General features: G+C 46.2%; 1 protein-coding gene across 1 annotated transcript in view; it reads right to left on the minus strand.

The window, feature by feature from the left end:
- The window catches only part of LDHD (lactate dehydrogenase D), a 521,655-nt gene that overhangs the window by 399,833 nt on the left and 108,985 nt on the right, over nucleotides 1-12,837 (minus strand). Inside the window, exon 3 of the mRNA XM_085638586.1 lies at nucleotides 6,002-6,143. Coding sequence (XP_085494712.1) covers nucleotides 6,002-6,143 — 142 coding nt within the window. The remainder of the gene's footprint in view (nucleotides 1-6,001; nucleotides 6,144-12,837) is intronic.

Consider the following 12,837-nt stretch of genomic DNA (forward strand, 5'->3'; position numbering starts at 1 on the left):
CAGGATGAATAGGTATCGAGAAGAAAGCATTCTTCAAATCGATCACACTAAATGTAGTTGCAGTAGGAGGAACCATAGTAAGAAGTGTCGTGATGTCAGAGACTACCGGATATTGGGGCACTACTATCTTGTTGACCTCTCTCAAGTCAATGATAAATCTATAAATTTTAGAATCAGTGTCTTTTTTTCAAAACGGGAAGAATAGGGCTATTACAGGTATTGTAAGGAACTTCTTCCACAACCCCCACTCTGATCAAATCCTGAACAATATGTATCAATGCTTCTTCACCTTCTCGAGAGATTTTATATTGGGGCAATCGGGGCAACAGAGCACCTTCCTTCCCTTGAATATGTACTGGTGGGATAACCATTTGACCCACATCGGTATCTGATGTAGCCCACCAGGTACTAGGTAGCGATGCCAAAGCAATATCCTCTTTAATAAGGCAAGCGCTCTCAACCATTAGATAGTTATCATTTAAAATGACACGCACACCTTCTGGGAAACAACGTATTGTAGCACGAAAATGTTTAAGCATATCGATACCCACGATGTTATCCGGAGTGTTCGGGGAAGCAAAAATAGACATGTTGCGGTGAATTCATCAAGACTAAATGCAAGTGGCTGTGACAGTGGGCTAAAGGAATGTGTCCCATCGAATCCTATTGATGTGCCAGACAGGGGGGCCCTAGGAACCAATTGTTTAGACAGAGCACTACGAGCAGCTCCTGTATCAACCAGAAAGCGATCAGTAGAACCCAAGACGTTTGCATAGACATAGGGACCCCTCTAATCTACTGGGACCTCAACCGGTTCCTTACCCCATCCTAGGCATTCCTATGCATAATCAGAATCCTTAGGACCATCAGCCGAATAATCAGACATTTGGTATTGGTTTTGCTATCAAAGGTATTAAAAGAATTAGGATTGTTTTCAACTGCCTCAATTCTGTTACGATCATCCATGCATCCCCTATTTCCTGTGTTCCCCGGGCGGCCTCTCATACTTCCTCTACCCCGGTTATACTGCTGACCTTCCAAATGGGGGCACTCAGAACGCCAATGTCCAATCTCTTTACAATATGCACACTGATCAGAAGACAAAGCTGCTCGAGGGAAAGGGGGTACACCAGGGTGATACATCGCATATCCACCTCTACCACCGCCTCTAAATGAGGGACCATAGACTTGAGCCAACATAACTTTCATTTTTAAATCTTTAACCTTTTTATCCTCCTTGCCTTTTGCTTCCAATTCCTGACGCTCATAATGCTGGGCCATAGTCAAAAGAGAGACAGTGGAAGACGTAGTCCATGAACTCTCGCTGGCCTTTAGGCGACTAGCTATTTTTGGCAACATATTAGCGACAAATTTGTCGACAAACAGATGCTTACCTGTGTCATCTGTCAACGACTGCCCACTAAAGTCATGGAATGTCTCTTTGAATCGTGTAAAGAAATCAGAAACTGACTCATCCACTTTCTGCTTACAAGACGCTAATGTAGTCCAATCTATTTTCTTAGGGGTTATAAGAGTTTTCAACTTAGTTACAATGGCTTTGGGAAGATCTAATATCACCTGTTGTGGTTTCTGCACGGACTCTTTATCAGCATCTATTTCCTCTAAATGCAACCTAGTATCACCATAAGCTACATTATCGTCTACCTTCCAAATAGATCTCCACACATCAGGGGGTAAAATATGTCCAAAAAACATGTCAATATCAAGCAACGTCATAGTGCAGGAGCTAATAGCTCCTTCTACTTCTTCATAAAAAGCAGCTGGAATTTTGCGCGGATCAGGCAAAGCAGCTTTTAGAGCCATAACGTCTGCTCTACTCCAATGTAAGGGTTCTCAGAGTTTTCTGCAGAAGCGTCAGGAATCTGAAGAGTAGGTCTCAGTCCTCCCCTACGGCCTTCCGTCTCTATCAAACACTAGAGAACCGGATGACACGCCAGGGGAAAACAGGGTAACAAAACAAGGGAAGGCGGGTGTGACGTCTGTGGTGTGGCAGTGGTGGAACCAAGGATGTAGCTCTTCTCTGTGCTGTAATAGAAAGGCCTAATCACTTTTAATCATCACACCATTCACTGAAAACTATAGACATTACCAATCCCACCTACCGCTGGGGTGTTGCCTTTTTCTAAGATGGGTGTCACCTCTACTGGGGAAATGATGTGAATCTTGAGAGGGCAGGCGTGGGAAGAGCAGGTCAGGAATTCCTACACCACACAAAGCAAACGATTCAGGGACTATTCCTTCCTGTAACATAGAACTCTCCGTACACAATCAACTCACCCTATTACTCAATAATGGTAACATAGAATCCCCAACTTAGGTCCAAGTGACATGGAACAACGAGAATCTATTCAGGCGTAGGTAGAGAGCTGGAGAGAAAAACAAAACAATAACGATTACATCCACCCACCATTAATGTGTTTACAAGTAAAAGAAAGGTGTAGCGCACAGCGCTGTTACCGTGCTTCAGGTGTACACCGGCCCCTGTATCGTGGTCCACGCTAGCGTCCCCTTCGGACTACGAATGTTCTTCTGTCTCAACGAGAGACTCGCACCACTGCGAAGGGGGTAAGGTTGTCACAGAACTGAGGCAGTGTGGGAATGCCTGGGATGTGGCCCAACCTGTGAGCCAAGCGCCAACGAGGCGCGACTGTCCAGCAGTAATAGGAAGCTGAGGTTCGGGGTACCGCGGGGTATAGTGAGATTGTAAGGGAATCTCCGATACCGTTGAAGACGGAGAAGGGAATCTAGGAATCGGGGGACGAAGGAAATGGGTTGTACAACATAAACAGGGAAAACGTAACATTCATACTGAACACCGCCACCCAGGAGTGAGTGCAACTATATGAGGAGCCGCACCAGGAAAAGGAGTTAACACACTCACACTTAATGCCGCCACCCGTGGCGGATGCCAACACGAACAAAGCGGCACGAGCCGCACGAAAGTAGCAGACTCGCTACTGTGATCAGTAAGCGTCTTCACAAGAACGCCAGGAACGCGGGCAGAACCCGCGAAATGCTCAAAGCACAACAAACACGACTCCGGAAGCAGGAAGTCTCCAACCGGAAGTCAGGCACACGAACCAAGGACGGAAACAGGTCTCCAGGCTAGAACGCTAAGCGCGTTCGTAAGCGCGTAGGATCCTTATATACTGGATCGTCTGTCGATCCGAACCACGGGGCATGACATCCAAGGGGTATAGACCCAATTATAAATAAAATATCCCTTCGCATTATCTGAAGTTTTACCGTCACTTGCTCCCGCTCCCTTTGGAGGAACATATAAAGGCACAGCTTCACGCATCAGTTTCACAGTAACTACAGGATTACTAGTGTCTTTATCTGTCCCTGTAGCTTCTTCTTGCCACGCTGGGATCTGAACTGTTTGCTCAGCTGTAGCTTTACCAGCTGCCTTTTTCTCTTCTCGTAGACGGAATGCATCAACTTGCAATTTAACCACTCGCCTAATTAGATCGGACAACTGTGGAAAAAAAAAAAAAGGTGCCATCCCTTAACTGTTTGTAATCAGAATTTATATCAGAGGGCTCTAGAGCACCGGAATGTTGTCTAAAACTGAGCATTACTTATCAAGTAAACGTCTCTACAAAATATAACTGCTCTAAATCTGTCCATTGCTGAACCATTGCTAGGATTTCTGGAGCGGAGGCACTCCCACAAGCTGCTTTACGGGCAGCGGATCTCAGAGTGGCCTTGCGTTCAGTAGTTAAAGTAGAGCAAGTTGTCCGCCCGACTTCCTTATCTTCATCTTTTTCTTCTGAAGAAAAATGCTCCTCATCAGAACCTTCCTTCTCAGGGGAACTAGGGAATTTATAAGGGGGCGGAGGTCTGTCTAACAAAATAGAACCATCTTGAGGTTTATTAAGTATGGGAGAAATGGGGCGCCTAACAGGGTACTGGCCTGTTACCTCTAAATGACACTCCCTATCTTCTTTCTCTTTTATTTCTTTCATTTCCTTATTTTTCAATTCCAATGCTTTTTCATAAATCGATTTGCACGGTTCTTTTTCTGCTATAGCTTCTTCTGTCTTCACTCTCTCATTCACTTCTTTCTCCCACACTCGTACAAAATCAAACATATCTTGTCGACTTTTTCGTTTAAACAGACACTGCTCAACATACTGAATCTTTTTAAAATCAAATGGCCCATTTCCTGGCCATCTGAGATCAGGATCCTTTTTCGTATATTCGTTCCACAGTGTACTATACATTATGGAAGAAATACCATATTTAATATACATAAACCTATTAGGTGTCCCCTCTTGGGGAGCCGGCTGACTACTTTCAAGATCCATATTGGTACTGCCAAGACCGCTACACATTCTACGAAATGTGCTAGGAGCAGGCATGCCAAAAATATTATAGTAAAATATAATAATATTATAATGAAATAGTACTTATTGCAAATATATCAAAAGTAGAGAAAAATCTCCTCATAACCTGCCTTCATTTATTGCAATAAACAAAAACCAAAACCAGAATCTTGTCCAAGCAAATCCAAAACAAGAGTGTTGCTTCAGCGACCTTACCAAACCAAAGTCTCCAACCTCCACCTGCCAAGCTCTGGGTCGACTTAATGGTCACTGCAAAACTTACGCCAAAGGAGATCTCATTCTGGACCGGCCACCACCTGGAGGGTCAGATCGGGAATACCGGAAAAGCACTTCGGTCTGCAAAGACAAAGGGTCTCTTCATGCAGGGCACCTCCTCAGTAAAATTCCTGTCCTCCGTCAAGACCACTCCTTCGGACGGCCACCTCTCCGATGAGCCCCACGAGTCGGGCGCCAAACTGTGGAAATGAGCCTTTTTAGGGGCCCACTGGTGCAGTGGTTCACATTTATCTGTCCCCCGGTCCTTAGACCAACAAAATAGAGATTGGCACGGAAGCTGGAATATCAAATAACAAGTTTATTCACTCATGAGTGAGACCACGTCCATACAACACCCTCAAGTGTTCCAGGAGGTAGTGGCTTGAATACACAGACCAAGGGCCTTTTATACTGAGTTTTCTGCACTGGTAAGCAGGTAGTTACAAATAGAAGGTACAGGCCTACACTGGAATAACTACCGACAAACATGGGCAAATGGGAAATAAATTAGTCAGCAATGTGGGAGGGGGAGCAGGAGTGCTTATGGCAGCACTAAGAGATTGACAGTTGAGTCTGAGACCAGGTGTTCTGGCAGCTACAAACTCTTTAGCATGCATATTGCTTTTAGCTGAGTCAGGAAGTTAACTACAATAGACAGCACAGGAAGGGAAAAAGACGAGCAGCAGAGGATGGAAGAATTACATAGCTGACAAAATCGATGCCGCAAACAACATGGATTCAGCTTATGCTAACAGAGATTATTTGCGATTTCCACACCTCCACCAGCTGGGCTTCCTCAGAAATCTATAGCAAATCAACTTTGGATACACAAGCTGTTAACACTCTAGTTAACTTTGTTATGAATCAGTTGGGATGAACTGAACTAGGCATTTTGATCTAAACTAATAACCTGCAAATTAGGCAATGGCTGACAAGGTAAATGGGCAGAAAGAGCTTTGACCGTGATATTAATCATTGCATTACAATTAGAAGGTTCACCCTATCGTATCACAATTTTTTGGGGAAAAGGCAGTTTTATCACCAAGCAATTAAGCCGTCTGGCATCAGATGACTTTTCTGGGATCTCAAAACCGGGGCACACCTTTTGCAGGAGAATTTGTGGTGTAAAACGCCTAACCTAATTAAACATGTTTCCTGCTGCTTAAATAAGTGTCCAATGCAGGATGCGAAAAGATGGAAAAAGATGACTTTTAAGACCTATGTTACTGTATTAAATATTTACTGTAACTTTAACTGACCTTTAGATGACCTTTTTATACCAAATGTTATTTGAGCTGCTTAGGTCCTCACAGCTGTATCCAGAGGTGAAGGAGCCCTTGCCAGAAATCCCAATTGATCCAACATTAGTTTCTTACCCTCACCGCACAGACGCCGCCCTCCAATCCTGTGCCTGTGCCAAAGGGGATGATAGGGGTGTTGTGGAAGTGGCAGATCTTCGCCAGCATGGAAACCTGCTCCACATCCTGTGGCCACACCACGGCATCTGGAGGCAGACAGCTGCAACAGAAAAAAAAGCTATCAGAAAAATGTGTCAAATAGACACTGAAGAGGGAGAAGATGAAACTGCAGGTCTCTCTACTCACAGGTAGAAGCTGCAGCTCAGAACAAAGAAAAACATTCACAATGACTGCAAGCAGGCCTAGTATGTCTGAGCTGTAAAGGAAGCAGGTGCAGCCAAAATAATGACAAAAACTACTTGGTGGTAATAACCGCAGCCAAACCTGGGAGGATTCCCTACTTTTGGGTACCAGATGCAGCTCACAACAAAGACCACCACTTGGTTAGAATGTCGAAAAGCAGGTCGGATAGGTATCACTATGATCATGCCACATCACAGCCCACAACAGCAAAAATACATTTGGAGCGAATAACAACATGAAGACATTCCAATCTTTTGACCCCCAAACACAAGCAACTGCCCACAACAGATAAATCCGCTTGTTGAGAATCACTGCTAGACTGTAGGGCAAGTCTCCCCACAATCATGCAGTAATTGCAGCTCAGAACAAATAAAACACCTGGTGAGAATGACTGCAAGCAGGTGTGGAGGTCTAATACCGCTGTAGTCTACAAAATGGAAAGTTCTTGTTGAAAAAGATGGCATTAGATGACATTAGACCCAGCCAACAACAGAGAATAAAACTTTTTGAGAATGCCGGCAATCGGGCCTAGTAGGACTCCCTACCCTCAAAGAGTAGTCACAGTCCACAAAGGAAAAAAAAACACGTGATGAGAAGGCCAGCAAGCAGGCCGCCTTACTTTCAAAAGCAAAAGGAACTAATGATGGATGGAATGCTGAAGAATGCAAACATTCACCCCCATTCACAAAGATATGGGTTTAATCCATTGTTCTTTTGCTCAACACGCCACCCCGTTTGGACATCTCATGGGAACAGTCCAGCCCCAACTGCCAAGCCAGTTCCTCCCTGGACCGCAAACAAGCATCCTGGGGCCAGTTTTGAGCAAAAGAACAATGGATTCAACCCAGCAGTGGCAGTGCGTCCATTAGGGCGCTGGGACATTGCCCCACTACACACAATCGGGGCATTGTCAGTGTCACTAAATTAACTTAAATAGTTTAAGTTAATTTAACTTACTTCACCCGAATAATTAATCCGGGCGAGCCGGTCACCAGGCCACGCCCAAGGCAGTCAGGCGTGATATGGCTTTGAAGGGGGTGGGCCACGCACTGGCAGCAGGTTGTTTGACTGACACAACATGCAGCAAGGGTCAGTGGTGGGGGTGGTCTAACGCAGCAGCAATAGAGTGCACATGTCCGGTTTTGGGCTGATCATTTTTCCGACCAGCCTGAACATGCGCACTAGGCTGCACATTAGGAGACCGACGGTTGTTTCATGCCGCAGCCCCCTGTCTCCTAATGAACAGGGAGTATCCCTGCTCAAGCCAATCCTGGCACTGCTGGAGCAGCGTCTTGATTGGCTGAGAGGCACGCGTCGTATGCCAATGCCAGGCCTCTTCGGCGCCGGCGTGCAGTCCTGAGCATTGGGTGCCGCACGTGGGTGTGCACTGTGTAACCAAGCATGACCAATCACTGTCATGGCTTATGAAGCCATGCAGACAGTTTTTGGCCATTTCTACGCCGAAGCAAGCATGACTGTGACCGTGACGACGGAGCAGACCGCGCCACAGACCCCTCGTGTTCAGTGTGCTGCTACTGCCAGACGGTGCCTACTGCTCGCTCGTGCTTGGGTCACCTCACCTCAGCCGCTTGATTTATTTAATTCAATCATCACTGAGTGAGTAAAGGTAAGAGACAGGTGGAGGGACGTGGCATTTTAACTTCGGTTTTCTGTTCCTGTCATAGAATAACTAGCCGTATTACGTCTTCGCTGCAATCCTTGACCCCACAATGAATACCCAACGAACAGTGAGTGCCCTCGGTGTAATTCCTTGTTCTCACTATGTCAACACTCCTACAGCATTTTCCGGCATTGCCACCCGCTGCCTTGCAACTATTCCACACGCCGTAACGACCCCCACTTTGTTCCACTGCCATTGCTAGCTGTAAAACAAACTAGAAACTGAGAAAGAGCGGGTTGTGCATAACGAGATCAAGGATTAGACACGTCTGTACTCACTTTCAGGTCAGGAAGTCCAAGTCTGAGGCAGCAGAGGCAGTGGGAGACTTTAACATGAGGACAGTTTTCAATAATTTCTTGTGGTGTGGCTTTCTGTTCCCATTAATCTGGCACCGTATTCTTGCTTCCCTTTCCCTTGCTATTTCTCCCATTCCTGGTTCCCTAGGATTAGTGGGATTAGGCAGGTTAGATTTCCCTTGCTTCTTGTTTGTGCAATGCCTTCTCCTTAAATCTGAATTACCTGCTGAGCCTGTCTGACCACAGAGATCCGAGAAGCAGACGAGTGGCACCTGCGTGTCTCGCTCTCCATACCTTCCGCAATACCCTCCAATAATCTTCGACTGTTGTGTGTGCGTTTGTGCATCCGTGCATGTGTGTGTGTTTGTGTCAACAGAGAGTGAGTGGAAGGTCTGGGATTTTCGAGGGCATTGACAGAGTGCCAACAGACTCTCAGCCCTCCCCACTGCCCTCCCCACTGCAACAGAATATAGATAGGGGCATTGGTAAATAGCCCTGTACCATAGAGAAAGCGATACATCCTGAGTTTTGATTGGGACAACGTATTGGTGTGGGAATAACACGGCCCTGTTATCATCCACTTTCGCTTGATCCCCCTTTCTGTCTCGCTTTACCGTCACTCACTCTAGCTTGGAAATACCCGCTGCGTTTTGCAACTTCTGTTCACTGTCTCTTGGCGTCATGCTCATCACCGTCCTCCCACTACATCTTGCTGACAAGCGTCTGTCCCTCGTCACCTTCTGCACTCTGCTGCATGTCCCTCTCTGCTGGGCACCTCTCACTTTTACTGTCTTCTTCATGTTTTGCGAGCCAGGCTGTCTCATTCTGAACGCCACACTGCACCCTAATGTACTTAAAGTGCCCGTTTGTTTCATTCCACTTCTGTCATCTGTCGCCCTCACTGCCCTCCACTTCAGTCACTGATAACCACCGCTTTACATTCCATTCACTGGGCGCATCGCTGCCAAGCACTCCTTGTTATTGTCCTAATCTGCCCAATGCCCTCATCCATGGCTTCTTGATTTTCTCAGTCACGCCTTGTACCTCGCTTTGGTGTCTGGCAGATCGAAAGATGATGATTTAGTAATTCGTGAGGTAGAGAAAAATGTGATACAGTATAAAGGCAGAGAGAGGTGAAGTAGAGAAAGGTGAGGCAGAAAGAGAGGGGAAAGGTAGAGCGTAAGGCGTGGAAGACAGCAGGAGGTAAGAGTAAGCTGCAGCGAGGTAGAGGGTGTGCAATGTAAAGAGAATGAGCAATGTACGGAGGCAAAGATGATAAAACAAGGGATACTTGAGGTATAGAAAGAGATATAGGTAGGGAGTAGACAGCGTTGTTGACAGGGAAAGAGATACACAAGAGAGGGGGAGACAGAGCGCGATGGGGATCCTTGTGGCTATACCTATCATTTTTCCGGGGGTGGGAGCTAAAGGTGGACATTGGCAAATTGCCCACTTTGTTCACGTTTGAAAATATATCTGCATACCGTCATCTATGCTGCGTGTAATTGCAATGAGTGAACTCGGATTTTGAAAATGCTGCTTGGGCAGGTATGGGAGGTTCGACCACCCAAGAATTTTGTTTTTCTTTTCAAAATACTTCATGAGAAATAAATGTGGAAAATGGAGCATTTAAAAACACGTTTTCCTCATATAATACATGTTTCCTCTATTGCCTCAGTAAACATTTGAAGTGGGAAATGGCGGGTCGAAACAAGGTTCCCCCAGAGTTGGTGTGTATGCAAGATTTTGGAGCACAATGTCACAAATATATTAGTAAACCATGGTGTGATAGCGCACTGTAATTTACAGACAGCACATTTTCTTGGAAAAGGACGCTAAATTTGCTAGTAAACCTATATAGCACATGAATGGTGGAAGGCCATGTGTGGAAATCTGTTTCAGCGAATAATTATCATATCCTCATCATTAAGTAAAGTGCCTTGATTTGTTTTGATCCTATTAACATGTTTGTTGCTATTACACTTCAGAATTTCAAAACATGCTTTGTTATGTAATTTCTACACTTGGTGGTACTGTTTGGGTAAAGGTTTCACCAAGAGAGAACGTAGAACCCTGCAAGAGTGAGATGTAGAGTCCGGGGATGTCTGGAAGGAGATTCAAGAGACCTTGGTATATACTTAGTAGTGGCAGCTGTGGGCTTATAGCAGAGCTTTGCCCTGGGGCTCTTTCTTTTAAAAGTTAAGCCCTGGGTTGGGCCAGTTTGAATTGTTTGGTTTCATCAGATTTGTGACTAGCAACCTTTAGAAAGTATGTCAGAAGGGGCTGCTGTCAATTAAAACAGGGCCACCTTAATCAAGCAGCTGTCGGGCCTGCTCCCTAGTCCTTCAACATAGCATGCCCCACAGTAACGTATGCTCAGGACCAGTGGAATTACGCTTTTCTATGGCCGTGGCTTTCTTTCACCGCATAAATATGATATCTGCATTTGCCACTTCATCCTTCTTCTGCTGCATAATCTGCAGATTTTAACAAAAAATGTGTTTCTAGCTCAAACGTATCAAAAGTTACTAAAACGTGGTGATATGTTCGTACTTAGTGCAAAAAACTTCACAAAGATTATCTAGGTGTGGATGGATGGGTTGTCGGACGGACTGGTTCCTGCATGTGAAGGCTGAGGGGCGCTGTCTCATCTGTGAGAGGACCGTCTGGGTTTGGTTGAATAAATTGTTATATTTTATTTTCATTACCTGGTAAAGCCTGACAAGCATTACCTAATTTTTGGGAAATGTTTGGGCGAAGAACAAGAGGCCCCTACCTCCTTTACTGCTCTTTCACACCTACAACCCAGAAAACACCAGTGTTAAAGTTAAGGAAACTGATGCTAAATTTTTAGGTCTCGCTGGCGTTGCAGCGCGAAGCGCTGCCGCCAACGAGTACTATTGTTGCCTAGTTGCCTGCCAAGGGAGACAGACCGGGGCACGCGCAGCGATCGGGGTCTGTGGACGCGCTTCTGAGAAGCGCAGACGCACACGCCCCCAAGCGCGCGCGCGCCACGCTCCGCCGGGCTTGTTATCCCAGAGGGTCCTGCACAGTTACACCCAGGGAAAGGAATCCATCTTTGTGTCTTATAACAGCGCAGCTGCCGTAACCAGGGGGCCGCTGGGGCTTTCATCCATCTCACCATCGCCTCTGGTGCACTAGTGAATAGTGATTGCCTCTCACAGTTCGGCAATGGGGGCCCCCCGAAGAGCGTGCGCTCACGGAAGACCTGAAGCTCGTGGCCGTGAACGGGGCCTGCACCCAGTGTTCAACATACAAAAGGACTGTCTGCGTGCTGCCAGGTGAGCCAATGCCCTCCCTCCCCCGCAGCACTCAGTGCCAACTTTTCACACTTACCCCTGCACTACCACTGACAGACACTCAGCACTAGTACACAGCACACCTTGCATCAGGACAGTTTTGTTTAAGGGGAGCAGGCTGTCTGGAGTTCTCCTTGTTTGTAGGGTTTTTAGCGGGCTTGTTTATTTTTTATATCCACCCCTAAGGGTCCCCCAAATTCTCTGTTGTTCCACAGTTCACTCCCCATTCCTCCCCCTATGTTGACTTCTCCCCCCACACATCCACAGGAGGAGGGAATATAGAATCCTAGGGTGTAGCAGGGGTTGGAGCGAACAAGAGGTTGCGCCCTGCCCCGGATTGATGTCAGAGATTAGTTCTAGGTATCAGTTGAAATGTAGCTGTGGGAAAATGACTTCTAAAGCAGAGGACTGACGTGCCATACTGATCATATCGCGGATTGGTACGTGCATGGTATGTGCGTATTTTGTGTTTACTTGGTGGGTTGTGTCACTTGCAAAGGTTCTTACATAATTATGTGAAATAAAACTTATGCAAACAGCGTCAGTATTTAAACATTTGTTTCTTGGATGTGTGTGCTGTCGCTACGGGTGTTTTTTGCTGACTTGGGGGGGGGGGGAGGTGTGGAGCGGAGCCTGCAGGGATAGAGTGGGGAGGGGGGGTCAGGCAGCATTTGGTGGTGGCTGACTTGGGTGTCGGCACCGCATTCGGTAGCGCTGGTGGAGAGCTTTTGAGGGGGGCTTGGAGCCCCAGTACTTAGTATTTTACACATCAAGCACTGCTAAGAAGGCATAAATAGTTTACACTAAAAGTGCATATACATTGAAGATGAAGGCAGTGAAGTGAGGCCAAGAGATGGGGATAGTTGGAATGAAGAGAACTGTAAAGGCTTATTTAGAGCACTTACCAATGGATATCTTTGATCTATAATTGGTGTGCAAACTCTCAGATAAAAAATTTGGTATTGGCGTGCTACTGTCTAAATACCAGATCCGTTTTAACATTTAATTTGAGAGAGACAGCAGTGTGTGTGTCCTAGACAGAGCATGGTGTGTAACAGAGACAGCAGTGAGAAAGACAGCAGTGTGAGAGAGACAGCAGTGTGAGAGAGACAGCAGTGTGTGTCTCTTAGAGAGAGCATGGTGTGTAAGAGAGACAGCACTGTGTGAGACAACACTGTGTGTAAGAGACAACACTGTGTGTGAGAGACAACACTGTGTGTGAGAGACAGCAGTGTGAAAGAGACAGCAGTGTGA

Source organism: Triturus cristatus, chromosome 12 (genome assembly GCF_964204655.1).
Source record: "Triturus cristatus chromosome 12, aTriCri1.1, whole genome shotgun sequence".
NCBI classification, from domain to species: Eukaryota; Metazoa; Chordata; class Amphibia; order Caudata; family Salamandridae; genus Triturus; species Triturus cristatus.